Raw genomic sequence first — 12,734 nt, forward strand, 5'->3', positions numbered from 1 at the left:
TTGGAAAGTCACCTCACCTGGTGCTAGGGGTGAAAATCACTGCCTGATTAGAATTAATCACAGTGGAAGGCTGCAGGAGACTGGCTCCCTGGAGGCAGAGAGTTGCAGAGTGAAGAAATTACTTTGATTTAGGCTCCAGTCAACAGCTGCAGCTACGGAAAAAGAATAAAACCAAGCTTTTCTTTTCATTTTACAGACTTTTATTATGGAAAAATACAGCACAAAAAAAATACACGCACAAAAAGAAAAAGTACAACTAAAATGGATTCCACGCAATGTGCCAATCCCCGGTTTCATACAATATTAGTACAATTGTCTTCAAAGCTACCGTTAATATGATAAGTATTAGTATTTAGTGTGTGAGGGACTGTACAGTTTGTCTAACTAGCTAATGGCTCTTTACAGGTTGTCAGCAGTTGAATGTCTAAGTCTACTAGAATACTACAGGGGCCCATCCAGACAGAACACACACACGCAAGAAAGCACACACACTTAGGCACACACTCTCGCTCGCTCGCTCACACACAGACAAGCAGCAGCACACACAGAGACAAGTTGCGGGTAAAGCGGACAGATTCGACACCTCAGGCTAGAGAAGGTGCTGGGAGATTCTCATCCCCCCCTTCCAGAGACCAGGAGGAGGAGGTGTCCAAGGTGTGAGATTACACCTGCCAACACCTGGAACAGGCTAGGACACTTCTACACCTGTCACCCCCCCCCCCCCCCCCTTAGACCACACACCTGCACTACATTACATTCTAGTCACACAAACACACACACACAGGAGAGTGTGTGTGCATGTGTCAGCGGTGCACACCCATACAAGAAAGCAGTCATTCTCACTGATAAGAGCTCTCTGGGGTTTAGATAGAGCGTAGCCAAGCACAGCACTGCAGAGCATCATACAACAAACACCAGACTGTTAGACTGTGTTGTGATTAGTTCTAGAGATACAGTACAAGATACTTTCACAGGATATTTACAAGGAGCCAAAAGAAACCGTTTCATTCAAATAAGAAAAAGAATAATTTGTGTAAAAAAAACAACACAAAAAACAAAAAGGGAGAAATCAAATGTATGAATTCATGTGTGGATTTTTTTTTTTGAAATGCAGGAAAAAGGATTACATACAGTGCTAAAACATGTTATGTTTCCATCTATGAAGGAGGCGAGCTTTAGGTGTGGGAGCTAACCCAAGTTCAGCAGCAGCAGGACAGCCAGCAATGCATTCTGCATATGCTGACCGGGGCTCTGGGTCCTTGAACACAGACTTTTAATGACCACTGGGACCTGCAATATGTAGCCTAGCTCCACTAACGCACACACACACACACACACACAGAGCCTGTGGCAGCCGGGTGTGAAGTCAATAGGGCCAAGGCACAACAATAGTATATGTCAATTGTAGACACACAGCTGTCAGTCACAGCTATGGGGGCTGTGGAGAAGCACAGAGAGGAGGGGGGATGTGGGGGGGGGGGCAGTGAGAGAGACAGGCTGGAGCAGCCTCTCATGACTGAGGGTCACAACATGGACAGTGAGCACCCTGGACTGGAAGGGTGCTGGACTGTAGGAGCAGCCTAAACCCCCTGGGCCCCCCGGCCCCCCCTCCCCCGTGCCCTGCATCCTCCCACGCTTCACCTCCTCCACCCGGCATGTCACGAGTGCACCGAGGAATCCTTCATTTGCTACTTCCCCGTTCAGGGTAATAAGGACCGCTAATAACTTCATATGAACCATTGTGAGGGGAGGGGGGGGGGAGGGTTAATGAAGATATGGAATAGCAGGTGTGCAGTTACAAATAGATACCACTTACGACTAGGACCATGACAAATGAGGGGGACCTTTGGGCTCCCGTTCTAAATACCAAAGATGATGAAGCAGTCCTGCTGTGGATGCAGCTCCAGCAGGACACAGGACTGTGTCAGGGGGACTGTGTCGGGGGAGGGGAGGAGGGGGACCTGCTGGGAGGGGTCAGCAGGATTGGGGGGTGTCCGGTGCCAGTCAAACACAATCAGATGAGATTGCTCGGTGACCTCTGGCCCTCCACTGTTTTTGTTGTTGTGTAAGCCGGGCAAAGACACAATCATCCACCAATCACACAATGTGTTTGCCTCAACACCCCCCCCCCCCCCCCCCCCCGACCTCCACCCCCCAGCACTCCTCCCCCGCTCTCGTCCTGCCCCAGCGAGCTGGACGTTACCAATGCTATAACGGTCAGAGAGTTGACCTAATTGCTCCCAGGACTGATACATTTGACCATCGGCCAGATTCTTCAACTTCAAGAAGAGGGAATGTTTTCTGTTAGTAAAAACTTTTGTGTGATTCCTGGACAATCCCAGCCAGCCTCTAATTCTACTGAAACAACTCAAATTCCCGATCCACTTTATTGTATATCTATCTATTGTATATGTCCTTAAAAAAAATTAAAAGGTATGATAGCAACCAAAAATTCAAAATGTTTTAAAAATTTAGTAAATGGATAAAAGTTTAAAAACAGATCAAAGCGAGGACAATTCATTCAGCGAGAGAGTAGAGTTTTTCAGATCTCTCACGCCCATAAACAGTATGAGTAACACTGTACCCTCATCCGCCAATCAGAGGTGTGTTTTCTCTAAACACATCTCTACGGACAGGGCCAGCTAGACTTGAAAACAGGAAACATCATGCATTCAGCTACAGTATGTACAATAGAACCTGCACATTTGACCATTCAACTGTACATCCACCCTAGAAGTTACGGAAGTTGGAAATTCATAAAAGCATGTGTGTGTTGGTTTTGCATCTTCAGTAAATACAGTTCATCTTCTCCGAGGGAGTTGATTTACAGCACCGCCATCTCTCCTTTCCGTCCCACGCCCTCACCTCCACACAGGAAGTGGTCAATCCGGTTGAACCGGCTCTCTCCGCCACCCTTCCCTCTCCACCGGCTCTTGTCCCGCCACGCCCCTGTCCCTCCTCCCCCCTCGCCTGGGGGGAGGGAGGGGGAGGGGGGTGTTGGGGGCGGGGCTCCTAGACGATGGAGCCGTCCCTGTTCTGGGCGGGGATCATGACGGGGATGGCGCCCATGCGGCTGAGGTTGGGCCCCGCCATCTTGGCGGCGACGGGCGGGGGCAGCGGGGCGCGGCTGGGCGGGCGGTCGTAGTCCTCGCTGGAGGAGGGGATCTTGTCGTACTGGGGCTTGATGGCGTACTCGTGCAGGTTGGAGGGAGACATGGAGCCCAGGGAGGAGCGCTGGCTGCCCACGCTGGTGAAGCTGCGGGCCGTCGACACCCGGCTCTTGGGCGGCGGCACGTCCTCTCTGGGGGGGTGGAGATGGGAGTGGGAGAGGGAGCGGTGGATGGAGGGACGGAGAAAGAGAAGGGTGCCGTGTTAAAGACGGCAGACAAGATTCTCCACTCACTTGGGGCCTGGTGTACGACCACACACAGAGGGAGACGGCGGGGGGCGGGCGGGGCGAGCGAGGGGGGTATGAGTCAGAGAAAGGAAGAGAGAGAGAGGAAGCGACAGAGAGAGATGGAGGCAGACAGCGGAAAGGCAGAGACGGACAGACAGACGGACGCAGAGAGACAGCTCCTGGCCACAGCAGTCAGCCCCGGTCAGCCACTCTGAATTCCCTGCAGAGGTAACTAAGCAACTAGCGAGCCTTCACACCCAGAGCCACCACATTACCAACTAATAAGCAGCGATAATCCATTAAAGAGCTCAATCAAACTGAGCCTGGGGGGGCTGCAGCGTGTGTGTACATATACATCGTCTGTGTGTGCAGTGTGTGTCTATGTAGTGTGTGTGTGTGTCTGTACATGTATACTTTGTGTGTATAGGGAGTGAATGTGTGTGTGTGTGGGTGTACTTGGTGTCTAGTGTGTGTGTATATCTTTAGTATATATACTGTTGATAGTGCGTGTCAAAGTGAATGTGTGTGTGTGTTTCTACAGTAAGTATAGTGTTGATAGTGTGTATGTCTGAGTGAATGTGTGTGTGTATCTCCAGTATGTATAGTGTGTGTGTGAGTGGATGTGTGACAGGGCCAGGGCACCACGCTCACTGGGCTAATCCCCCCTTCTGTCTGGCTGTGAGCAGAGTTCTGTTGTGTTGTCAGACAGACACAGTGTCCAGGCCAGAGCTGCAGGCCCAGGGGCCAGCGGGCCCAGCACTGCCTGGCCGGATCCCCCCACCACACAATGTGTGTGTGGTGGGGGGGGGGGCAGACAGAGGATCCACAGAACAAACAAAGCTCCCAAACTGACGACCACAGACGTTTATTTGAGGAAGAGAGAGCCGGGAGAGGGAAACTGCTGATGGAGCCACAACTATTTTCCTGGCCTGTCGGGGAGTGTGTGTGTGTGTGTGTGTGTGTGCGTGCGTGTGTGTGTGTGTGTGTGCGTGCGTATAACTGAGGCCACAGGCCAGCGTTGGGTCACTGTGACACGTACACACCTGCATTTCAATAGCCAGCTTACATATCCCATTCAATGGAACCAGCTGAGTCCAGGCACAGTAGGGTTGGTTAGATTCTAACTCAGACCTCACTACGGCCCAGCAGGGTCTCCTACTGGATTCATATCATCTCTCTATTCACCGCGGTCTCTCCCTGGGCTGATTTGAGCTACCGCTCTGCATTACACGGTGTGACGCCACGCTGCCATTGGTTGAGAGAGAAAGTAGGAGGCGTTCGTTTTGATGCAGCTGCCGTCCCTAATGAAAATGCGTCCGAATCGTAAATTTTAGAAATGAGATCGCACAGGAGATACGATCGGAGAATGCAAGCGGGCCGAATGGCGGCACCCTAGTCTGGGGCCGCCCTAGTCTGGGGCCGCCCTAGTCTGGGGCCGCCCTAGTCTGGGGCCGCCATAGTCTGGGGCCGCCATAGTCTGGGGCCGCCCTACTCTAAGGCCCTCTCTGTGGCCTGGCGGCGGCGGCGTCTCTGGGGTGAGGGGCCGTGCGATGGTGCGGAGGAGGAGGAGGGGGCCTTACCGGATCTCGTAGGAGATCTCCTTCTCGTACTTCTTGCGGTTACGAGCGCGGCAGCAGCAGAAGAGGATTATGGCGAGGAGGATGAGGGCCAGGAGCACGGCGATGATGGCGCCGGCGATGATGCCCGCCGTGTTGGGGGCTGCACGCAGGCCGAGGGAGAGAAAGAGAGGAGAGAGGAGAGAGGAGAGAGAGAGAGAGAGAGAGAGAGAGAGAGAGAGAGAGAGAGAGAGAGAACATTATTTAGACAGCTCACCGCCCCCTACAGCTTGATTCCCTAAACCTGAATGACCAAATTCCAAACCGACTCACTAGACCCTTAACCCATCCACACTAAGTGTCGGCTGGACATGATTGGACAGGCCAAAGCCACAGAGAGCACTCAACAACTAATCAGAGCGTGCGTAAGGCACTAAACGGTACATGTGACAGAAGTCCTGTTGTTTCCCCATCGAGAGGCAGCGACATGGTGGGGTCGTCTGTGCCGAGGGATCTGATAGGTGGGGAGGCGGGGGGGGGGGCGGGGACTCACGCGGCGTGATGCTGAGCTGCATGATGCACTCCTCCATGCCCACGCGGTTCTGGACCGTGCAGCGGTAGGTCCCCGACGAGCCGGTCGACGCGTTGCGCACGTTCATGGTCCCGCCCACCGGGTCTGTGGAGAGAGAGCGTGATCACGACCCTCTCAAACACGGTCACATTTACACCGTACTGGGTTCTGGTGTGTATTTACATATGCGTGTGTGTATGAGTAACCGTGTGTGTGTGTGTGTGTGTGTTACCCAGCACTGCAGAGGTCGGCAGCAGCTTGGTGTCGCTGGTCTTCTCCCACTTGTACTGGAGGGGGTTGGTGCCCTCGCTGGAGGTGCACCTCAGGGCCACATCCTTCCCCTCCTCTGTGGGGCCCTCGGCATAGCATCTGGGCTTGGACGGACGCACTGCGGAGGGAGGGAGGGAGGGAGGAGGGCGAGAGGGAGGGAGGGAGGGAGAGGGGAGGAGGAAGAGATGGAGGGATAGAGAGGGAGAGACAGGAGGACGGATGGAGTAAGGGAAGGAAACAGAGAGAGGGATGGAGGGAAAAGGGGGGGAAGTATATTAGATGTGACATTTGTGCCCAGGTGGACACATTAGCTCCACATAAACCATATCTGATTTTCTCTCTTTCTCCCCTGGGCAGGTTGGTGTGTGTGTGTGTGCGCGTGGGAGGGTGTTGGTGTGTGTTTGTGCGTCCCGTCATGGCTGCGGTCATCAGCATAATGAGAGGTGTAATCAGGGTAATTGATACAGCTGCTGTCATTACAGGTGCTGTCACTCAAGATAATGAAGATCAGAAAGTAGGGGGCATGCTCTCTCTTTTCACACACACACACACACACACACACACGCACACACACACACACACACACACACACACACACACACAGAGGAGGGTGAACGCAGGCCTCCATGCGAAAGCCGAAACGTACGCAAACAGACTCCCTGGTCTGTTGGCAGGAGATGCGATAGGAATTCAAAAGCAAACAAAGCTCCAAATTAAAACCAGACCGGATCCACTGGAAGGCAGGGACAGGCGGGCTTGCTGGGCGCGCTGGGGGAGGGGTGGACGGGGGGGTCGGGACGGGGTGAGATAGGGGGTGTACAGGCCAGCATGGCTCGATGAATCCATCTTTATGAAGCTCAAATCCTTAGATTTAAGACGTGTGGATGTGTGCCACTCTTTTGTGTGTGTGTGTGTGTGTGAGTTTCTGTCTGAGTGTGTGTGTGTGTCAGCGCTGACATCATAATGTGCTAATGGCCGCTATAACAACAGGGCCGGGAAGGGAGAGGGCAGGGGGCGGTGCAGATGTGGGCCAGGGGCTTAGCGGGCAGAACCGTGTGGATTAACACCAGACAGGCCGGTCCTGGGGGAACGCTCACACTCATCTGATAGTCAGGGGTCAGGATGGAGAGAACCAGAGAGAGGGAGGGGAGAGAGAGAGAGAGAGAGAGAGAGAGAGAGAGAGAGAGAGAGAGAGAGAGAGAGAGAGAGAGAGAGAGAGAGAGAGAGAGAGAGAGAGAGAGCGAGAGCGAGAAATTAAAGGAGTGCTGATGGACGGATGGAGGGGAGGACAAGGGCCAAGGCTGCTCTGTCTTGAGATCGGATCTCAGCCAGGGTGAACCCACACACACACACACACACAAACACGCTCGCTGCGTGAATGTCATACAGCGGTGGCATTTGGAATCCCTGTTCACTTCAAATCAGGGCTGTGACATGTGAGCCTTTCATATTAGCAAGAGGCAGCGGAGGCACGTGTGGGATTTATTTGTGTGATGTGGGAGAGGGATGAGGTCAAAGATGAAGGAGAGGGCACCTGGAGAGAGAAAGAGCCCAGACAAGACGGAGAGAGAGGGATAAGGAGAGCGAGAGAGTGATTGGTTGTGTGTTGGAATATAAAAGACCGGAGATAAGAGATTTATGGGAGCCGGGCTGCGCTGGGGTGAAGATAGGGAGAGGCTGATACACTGTGGTAGACCACATCTAGGGAGATATCAAGAGAGCAGCACACCAACTGACTGCTGTGAGGCTGTGATTGGCTGCGGCGAGGTCTGATGCTAATGGGGCAACTGGTTGTAAAATCAGGTCAGGCCCCCCGAAGAGTGAAGGTGATTGGCTGCCGAGGGCTCGGCCAGGTCCAGCTAGAGACAGTGATTGGGGGGCCGCTGACGTTGCCCGTCCACGTGCTGCAGGTGCGCTCTCAGCCTCGGTTACCTTCACCGTCCATCTCGGCGCACGCGTGTGTGTGTGTGTGCGTGCTGTGTGTGTGCGTGTGTGTCAGCTTGCCCGTGCAGAGTCAAGTTCACGCTCGTGTGTCCTTCCTTTGCGTATGTGCTCGAGAGTCTTTACCCTCTGACAAGATCGACCTGGAGGTAAAAATGCAGAGCAAGCGACATGTCTCCCCTTGTCCCCTTTCTCCTTGTCACCCCCCCTCCTCCCCCTCTTACAAGGAGAGCTCTGGCCCCTGGGTCAATGGCTTGGGGGGGGGGGGGATGCAGACATTAGGCCATGTCTCCGGTCCTGCTCCAGCGCCCCCCTGGTCTCTCACGCCGAGCACTGTTTGGTCAGGCCGGTCACGTCGGGACCTTCTCTCTGGTCAGCCTCCGGCCCATCAGCTTGGTGCGGCTAATCATTACACATTACCCAAGCCATTCATCTCCCTCGCCTCAGAGGCCGCAGGAGGGAAAGGCCTTGGCGGTGCACTAAGGTGCGTGTGTGTCAACGTCGGCGTGTTTACGCAGCAACCAGTCTGGCGGGAGGCCGTCTTGGCAGTTTAGCGTCGTAATGCATGTTGATTGCCCATAAAGACGACATGCCGTGCTGAACAGCGAGCGCGGGGCTGTGTGCTTATGTTTTGAATGCGAGGTGAAACCATCGAGCGCTATCTCCAGAAGCCCCAGAGGGCCGTCTCGTGATGTCTGACCACAAGCGCTTTCCCTATCCACACATCGGGTTTCAGGAAGTGGATCAACTCTGTCAACTGACAGTAGGGCATTTGTTTGAGGGTGTGATTCAGCTGACTGACGCAGCCTTGGCGCGAGCCTGTGACCGGGAGATAAGCCCAGTGAGGTGTCTGATCAATAACATTTGGTCCTCACCCTCCTAGCCTGAGAGACTGCCTAGCTCGATGATGAGGATGGTGATGGTGGTGAGTCATGGTTTTGGAGGTGGAGACTCTTCTGAACACTATTCTGGCTTGATTTATATAAAAGCTGTGAGAAAGTCAGTCAGCCTGAAATCCCATTTGAAGCCCATCTTAACCGTTGTTACAAGTACGATCTGAAATATCCGACGCGCCCCTACTCAGGGTAGCTCATTTAGGGCTGCGCTCGTTCCAATTCTCGGCTGCTGTTGCGGAATGGGACTGTTTGCTGGGGCATTTTCGTTGCTGCCGCACTTCTGAGGAAGTGTAACAAATACGGTGAGTCTTTACTTTCCTGGATGCGATTGTCACATTTGTAGGCATTCTATTGGGCTAGGTCACTGACAAATCACCTGGGATCGTACACTGAGGGGACCAACACAAGAAAATCAGGTGTGCGTCATATGTTATGGGGTTAAACGGGTTGTCAGAATTCTACTGAGTACAAGAAAAATAAACTGGGGCCGAGGGGGCAAAACCAAGTGGCAAAAGCCTGTGGCTCGTCTATACAGGAAGCCCTGACAGAGCCAGGCAGTGCTGGGGTAGGGACTGCGGGCTGTGGGTCTGGAGCGAGCGTGTGGCGGCGCAGGGCGGACGGGAGCGTCACTCACCCATGACGGTGAGCAGCATCTTGCGGCTGCGGATGCCCGGAGCCTTCTTCACCTTGCACTGGTAGGTGCCCGTGTCGGACGACTTGAGGCCCGTCAGGTTGATGGAGGCGTCGCCGTTCTTGGGGTCGGCCGAGTTGAAGTGGGCGCGGCCCTTCACGGCCGGGTAGTAGTCCTCGTAGGCTCGGTCACCCGAGTACAGGATCACCTGGAGGAGGGAGGAGAGGAGGAAGAAGAGAGGAGGAGGAGAAGAGTCGCTGGTGAGAACACCGTAACCGTAACCTTTCCTTGAACACGGATGCTTAACGACTCCAGCTGTGATAAGAGGGCCCTCGTTTCGAATCCATCACACACACACACACACACAGACCAGACCCTCCCATCCAGCCACCCTTCCCTGAAACAAAGGACAGGGAACACAGTCTCAGGCTTGTCTCCTTGGCGATAGCTGCATGTCAGACTGCTTTTGCCCTTTCAGTGCTGCCTAGGTACTGCGTGGAACACACAAAGCCCCCACTGTTGAGTCAAATCAACACCTGCTGTGTCAACAAAGAGCTGGCCCCCCTGCCCGCCTCCAACTACACAGCCCCCCCAGCCCCCATACCTCACCCGGCATGCCCGTCTGTCTGGCTGACGACGCCAACGAGGAAATGCCAGGAGATGAAGACCAGGTGTGGCCAACCAATAGATGCACAGGAGCAAACATAACAACCACGCAGAGCCAAGACAATAAAAACAGGCAGCAATTTGCTTTTTCTCCATCTCTCTCTCTCTCCCCCTCTCCTTCTCTCACACACACAGGCACACACAACAGGGGCATATTCATCCCCATTTCTATGGAGATTGTCAGAAACAGGCTTTCTGTGCCGGGATCACCATCAGACATGCACAAAACCCAAGGGTGGAGGAGAGGAGAGGGGGAAGAGAGGAAAAGGAGAGAAGAGAAAAGGCAAGGGAGGAGAGGAGGATGCGAGGACAGAGGGAGAGTGGAGGAGAGAAAGAGAGGATGTGAGGAAAGAGGGAGAGTGGAGGACAGGAGAGAAAGAGTGGAGGAGAGAACGGGAGGATGCGAGGAGAGAGGGAGAGTGGAGGAGAGGAGAGAAAGGGAGGATGTGAGGAGAGGGAGAGTGGAGGAGAGGAGAGAAAGGGAGGATGCGAGGAGAGGGAGTGGAGGAGAGGAGAGAAAGGGAGGATGCGAGGAGAGAGGGGGAGTGGAGAGGAGAGAAAGGGAGGATGCGAGGAGAGGGAGAGTGGAGGAGAGGAGAGAAAAGGAGGATGCGAGGAGAGAGGGAGAGTGGAGGAGAGGCGAGAACCCAGCGAGGGAGCATCCTAATCAACACATCAGAGAACACAGCCAGCTCACAGGGGGAGAGAACAGGGGGGGGGGAGGGGGAGCGGAGAGACGGCGGTCCGGGAGAACGCCTAGCGCTGCTCCGCTCGGCTGGGGAGTCTTGTTGTGGCGCCCCACGGCTACCAGGCGCCTCGTACATCTTGTACATATTAGCCATGGAAACGTATAATGTATTCCACCTGAATCGCTGGGGAGGGGGAGGCGAGGGGGTGGGAGAGGAGAGGGGGGGCAAGTCCTGAAACTTTTGTGGGATCAGAACATCGCTAGTAATAACAGCGAGACTAGAACGAGGAGGGGAGGAAATTAAATTGCCCGAGGCGGCGGAGGAGACAGACAAGAACTCGTTTGATTAAAAAAACACACAAACAAACACACCACAGTCTTGTACTAGTACACACCGGTGAAAGCAAGGCCCGACGAAACAAATCCCACCAATACCTTGTCAGGGCCCCGCGTGATGGAAACCACAAAGGCCAAACGGTGTGCTGAGCGGGCAGGCACACCGGCAGACCGCCAGGTAGGCTGCCAGGCAGGCAAACAGAGAGACAGGCAGATAGACGAGCACGCAGCCAGACACACAGACAGAGACAGACACACAGAGACAGGCAGCCAGACACACAGACAGAGACAGGGAGACAGGCAGCCAGACACACAGACAGGGAGACAGACATAGACAGGCAGCCAGACACACAGACAGAGACAGAGAGACAGGCAGCCAGTCACACAGACAGGGAGACAAACAGCCAGACACACAGACACAGACAGGCACACAGACAAAGAGACAGGGAGACAGGCACACAGACAGAGACAGACAGGAAGACAGGCAGCCAGACACAGACAGATACAGGGAGACAGGCAGCCAGACACACAGACAGAGAGACAGGCAGCCAGACACACAGACACAGGGAGACAAGCAGCCAGACACAGACAGGAGGACAGGCAGCCAGACACAGGGAGACAGGCAGCCAGACACAGACAGATACAGGGAGACAGACAGCCAGACACAGACAGAGACAGGGAGACAGGTAGGCAGCCAGACCGCCAAGCTATCAAGCAGCCCAGCAGGCAGGAAAGAATCGTCCAGGTGGGGAAAGACGACGTCCCCCCCAGCGTTCTGCTCGCCAGCAGGTTAGCCTTCACCGGCTCCATCTGGACAGCAGGTCTCTGAGGACCGCCCGGGATGAAGACCTGTGTTTGTCTTGGTGACAGCAGGGGGGAGACGTGGAGAGGAGAGTCACGGTGACGTCTGAAGATGAGGTCATCGCTGGTGTGTGCGTGTGCACCATACCTGGGGGGGGGGAGGGGCGAGGCCTCATTTGGGAGTCAAATGAGAGGGCGGGGTCACCTGTGTGCTCTCAGTGACCCGTCTGGCTCTTTGAAGCGTGCGGCTGAGTGCGCGTGCGTGTGTGTCGGCGCGAGGCTTTAATCCTGAAGGACTCCCGCTACGCCTCCACAGCCTTTCTACATGTGCTGCAGCTCTTCCCCAAATGAATTCTCAAGGTTAAAAGTGAGCCTTCCTCCTAGAGTAGACGGAGTACCCTTGGACGAGAGGAGAGTTTAAGTTGATGAAACGCACTCCACAAAAAAAACCCACTGGAGGAAAGCATCGATAGATGAAGGAAGGAGGGGGGGGGGGGGGCGGGGGGGTCTGTTGGCTGTGAAACCAAAACAAACAGTGTCAGAGGCTCACGGCTAAAGCCTCCCTACCTCAGTCCTCTCACAGCGCTCTGGTGTTCATGGCTGTGCTGCCGTCACCCTGGGTAAACACGCGGCCCGGGCGCTTTGTTCAAGGACACAACACAACAGACGATTGCACGACTGGGGATTTTTTTTTTTTTTTAAGTGGCAAATGATTCGTTTTCGCTCGTTATCTTCCTCCTGCCCCCTGAGATGCATCTCTCACAAAACACACACACACACACAACACCAGCAGGGCTGTGTGTATTATAATGGGTAGCACCGTTATAGTCAAGTTTCAATACCCGGAGCCCAGCCTGCTCTGAATCAGTCTGTCCCCTGGACACGAGAGCCAAACGCCTGTTACTGGAGGCATGTGTGCAGACGCCATCTCCCGCCATCTGAGCCCAAACAAAGACAACAGCATTAGCTGTGCACCAGTAG

General features: G+C 54.4%; 1 protein-coding gene across 1 annotated transcript in view; it reads right to left on the bottom strand.

Moving 5' to 3' along the window:
* Window positions 1-602: 602 nt before the first annotated feature.
* The window catches only part of cxadr (CXADR Ig-like cell adhesion molecule), a 33,773-nt gene continuing 21,641 nt past the window's right edge, over window positions 603-12,734 (bottom strand). Inside the window, exons 3-7 of the mRNA XM_062484972.1 lie at window positions 9,266-9,470; window positions 5,757-5,912; window positions 5,507-5,629; window positions 4,978-5,116; window positions 603-3,301 (exon numbers count right to left, since the gene is read on the bottom strand). Of these exons, the coding sequence (XP_062340956.1) occupies window positions 3,013-3,301; window positions 4,978-5,116; window positions 5,507-5,629; window positions 5,757-5,912; window positions 9,266-9,470 (912 nt within the window). The 3' untranslated portion in view covers window positions 603-3,012. The remainder of the gene's footprint in view (window positions 3,302-4,977; window positions 5,117-5,506; window positions 5,630-5,756; window positions 5,913-9,265; window positions 9,471-12,734) is intronic.

The sequence above is a fragment of the Osmerus eperlanus genome, chromosome 19, assembly GCF_963692335.1.
Source record: "Osmerus eperlanus chromosome 19, fOsmEpe2.1, whole genome shotgun sequence".
NCBI classification, from domain to species: domain Eukaryota; kingdom Metazoa; phylum Chordata; class Actinopteri; order Osmeriformes; family Osmeridae; genus Osmerus; species Osmerus eperlanus.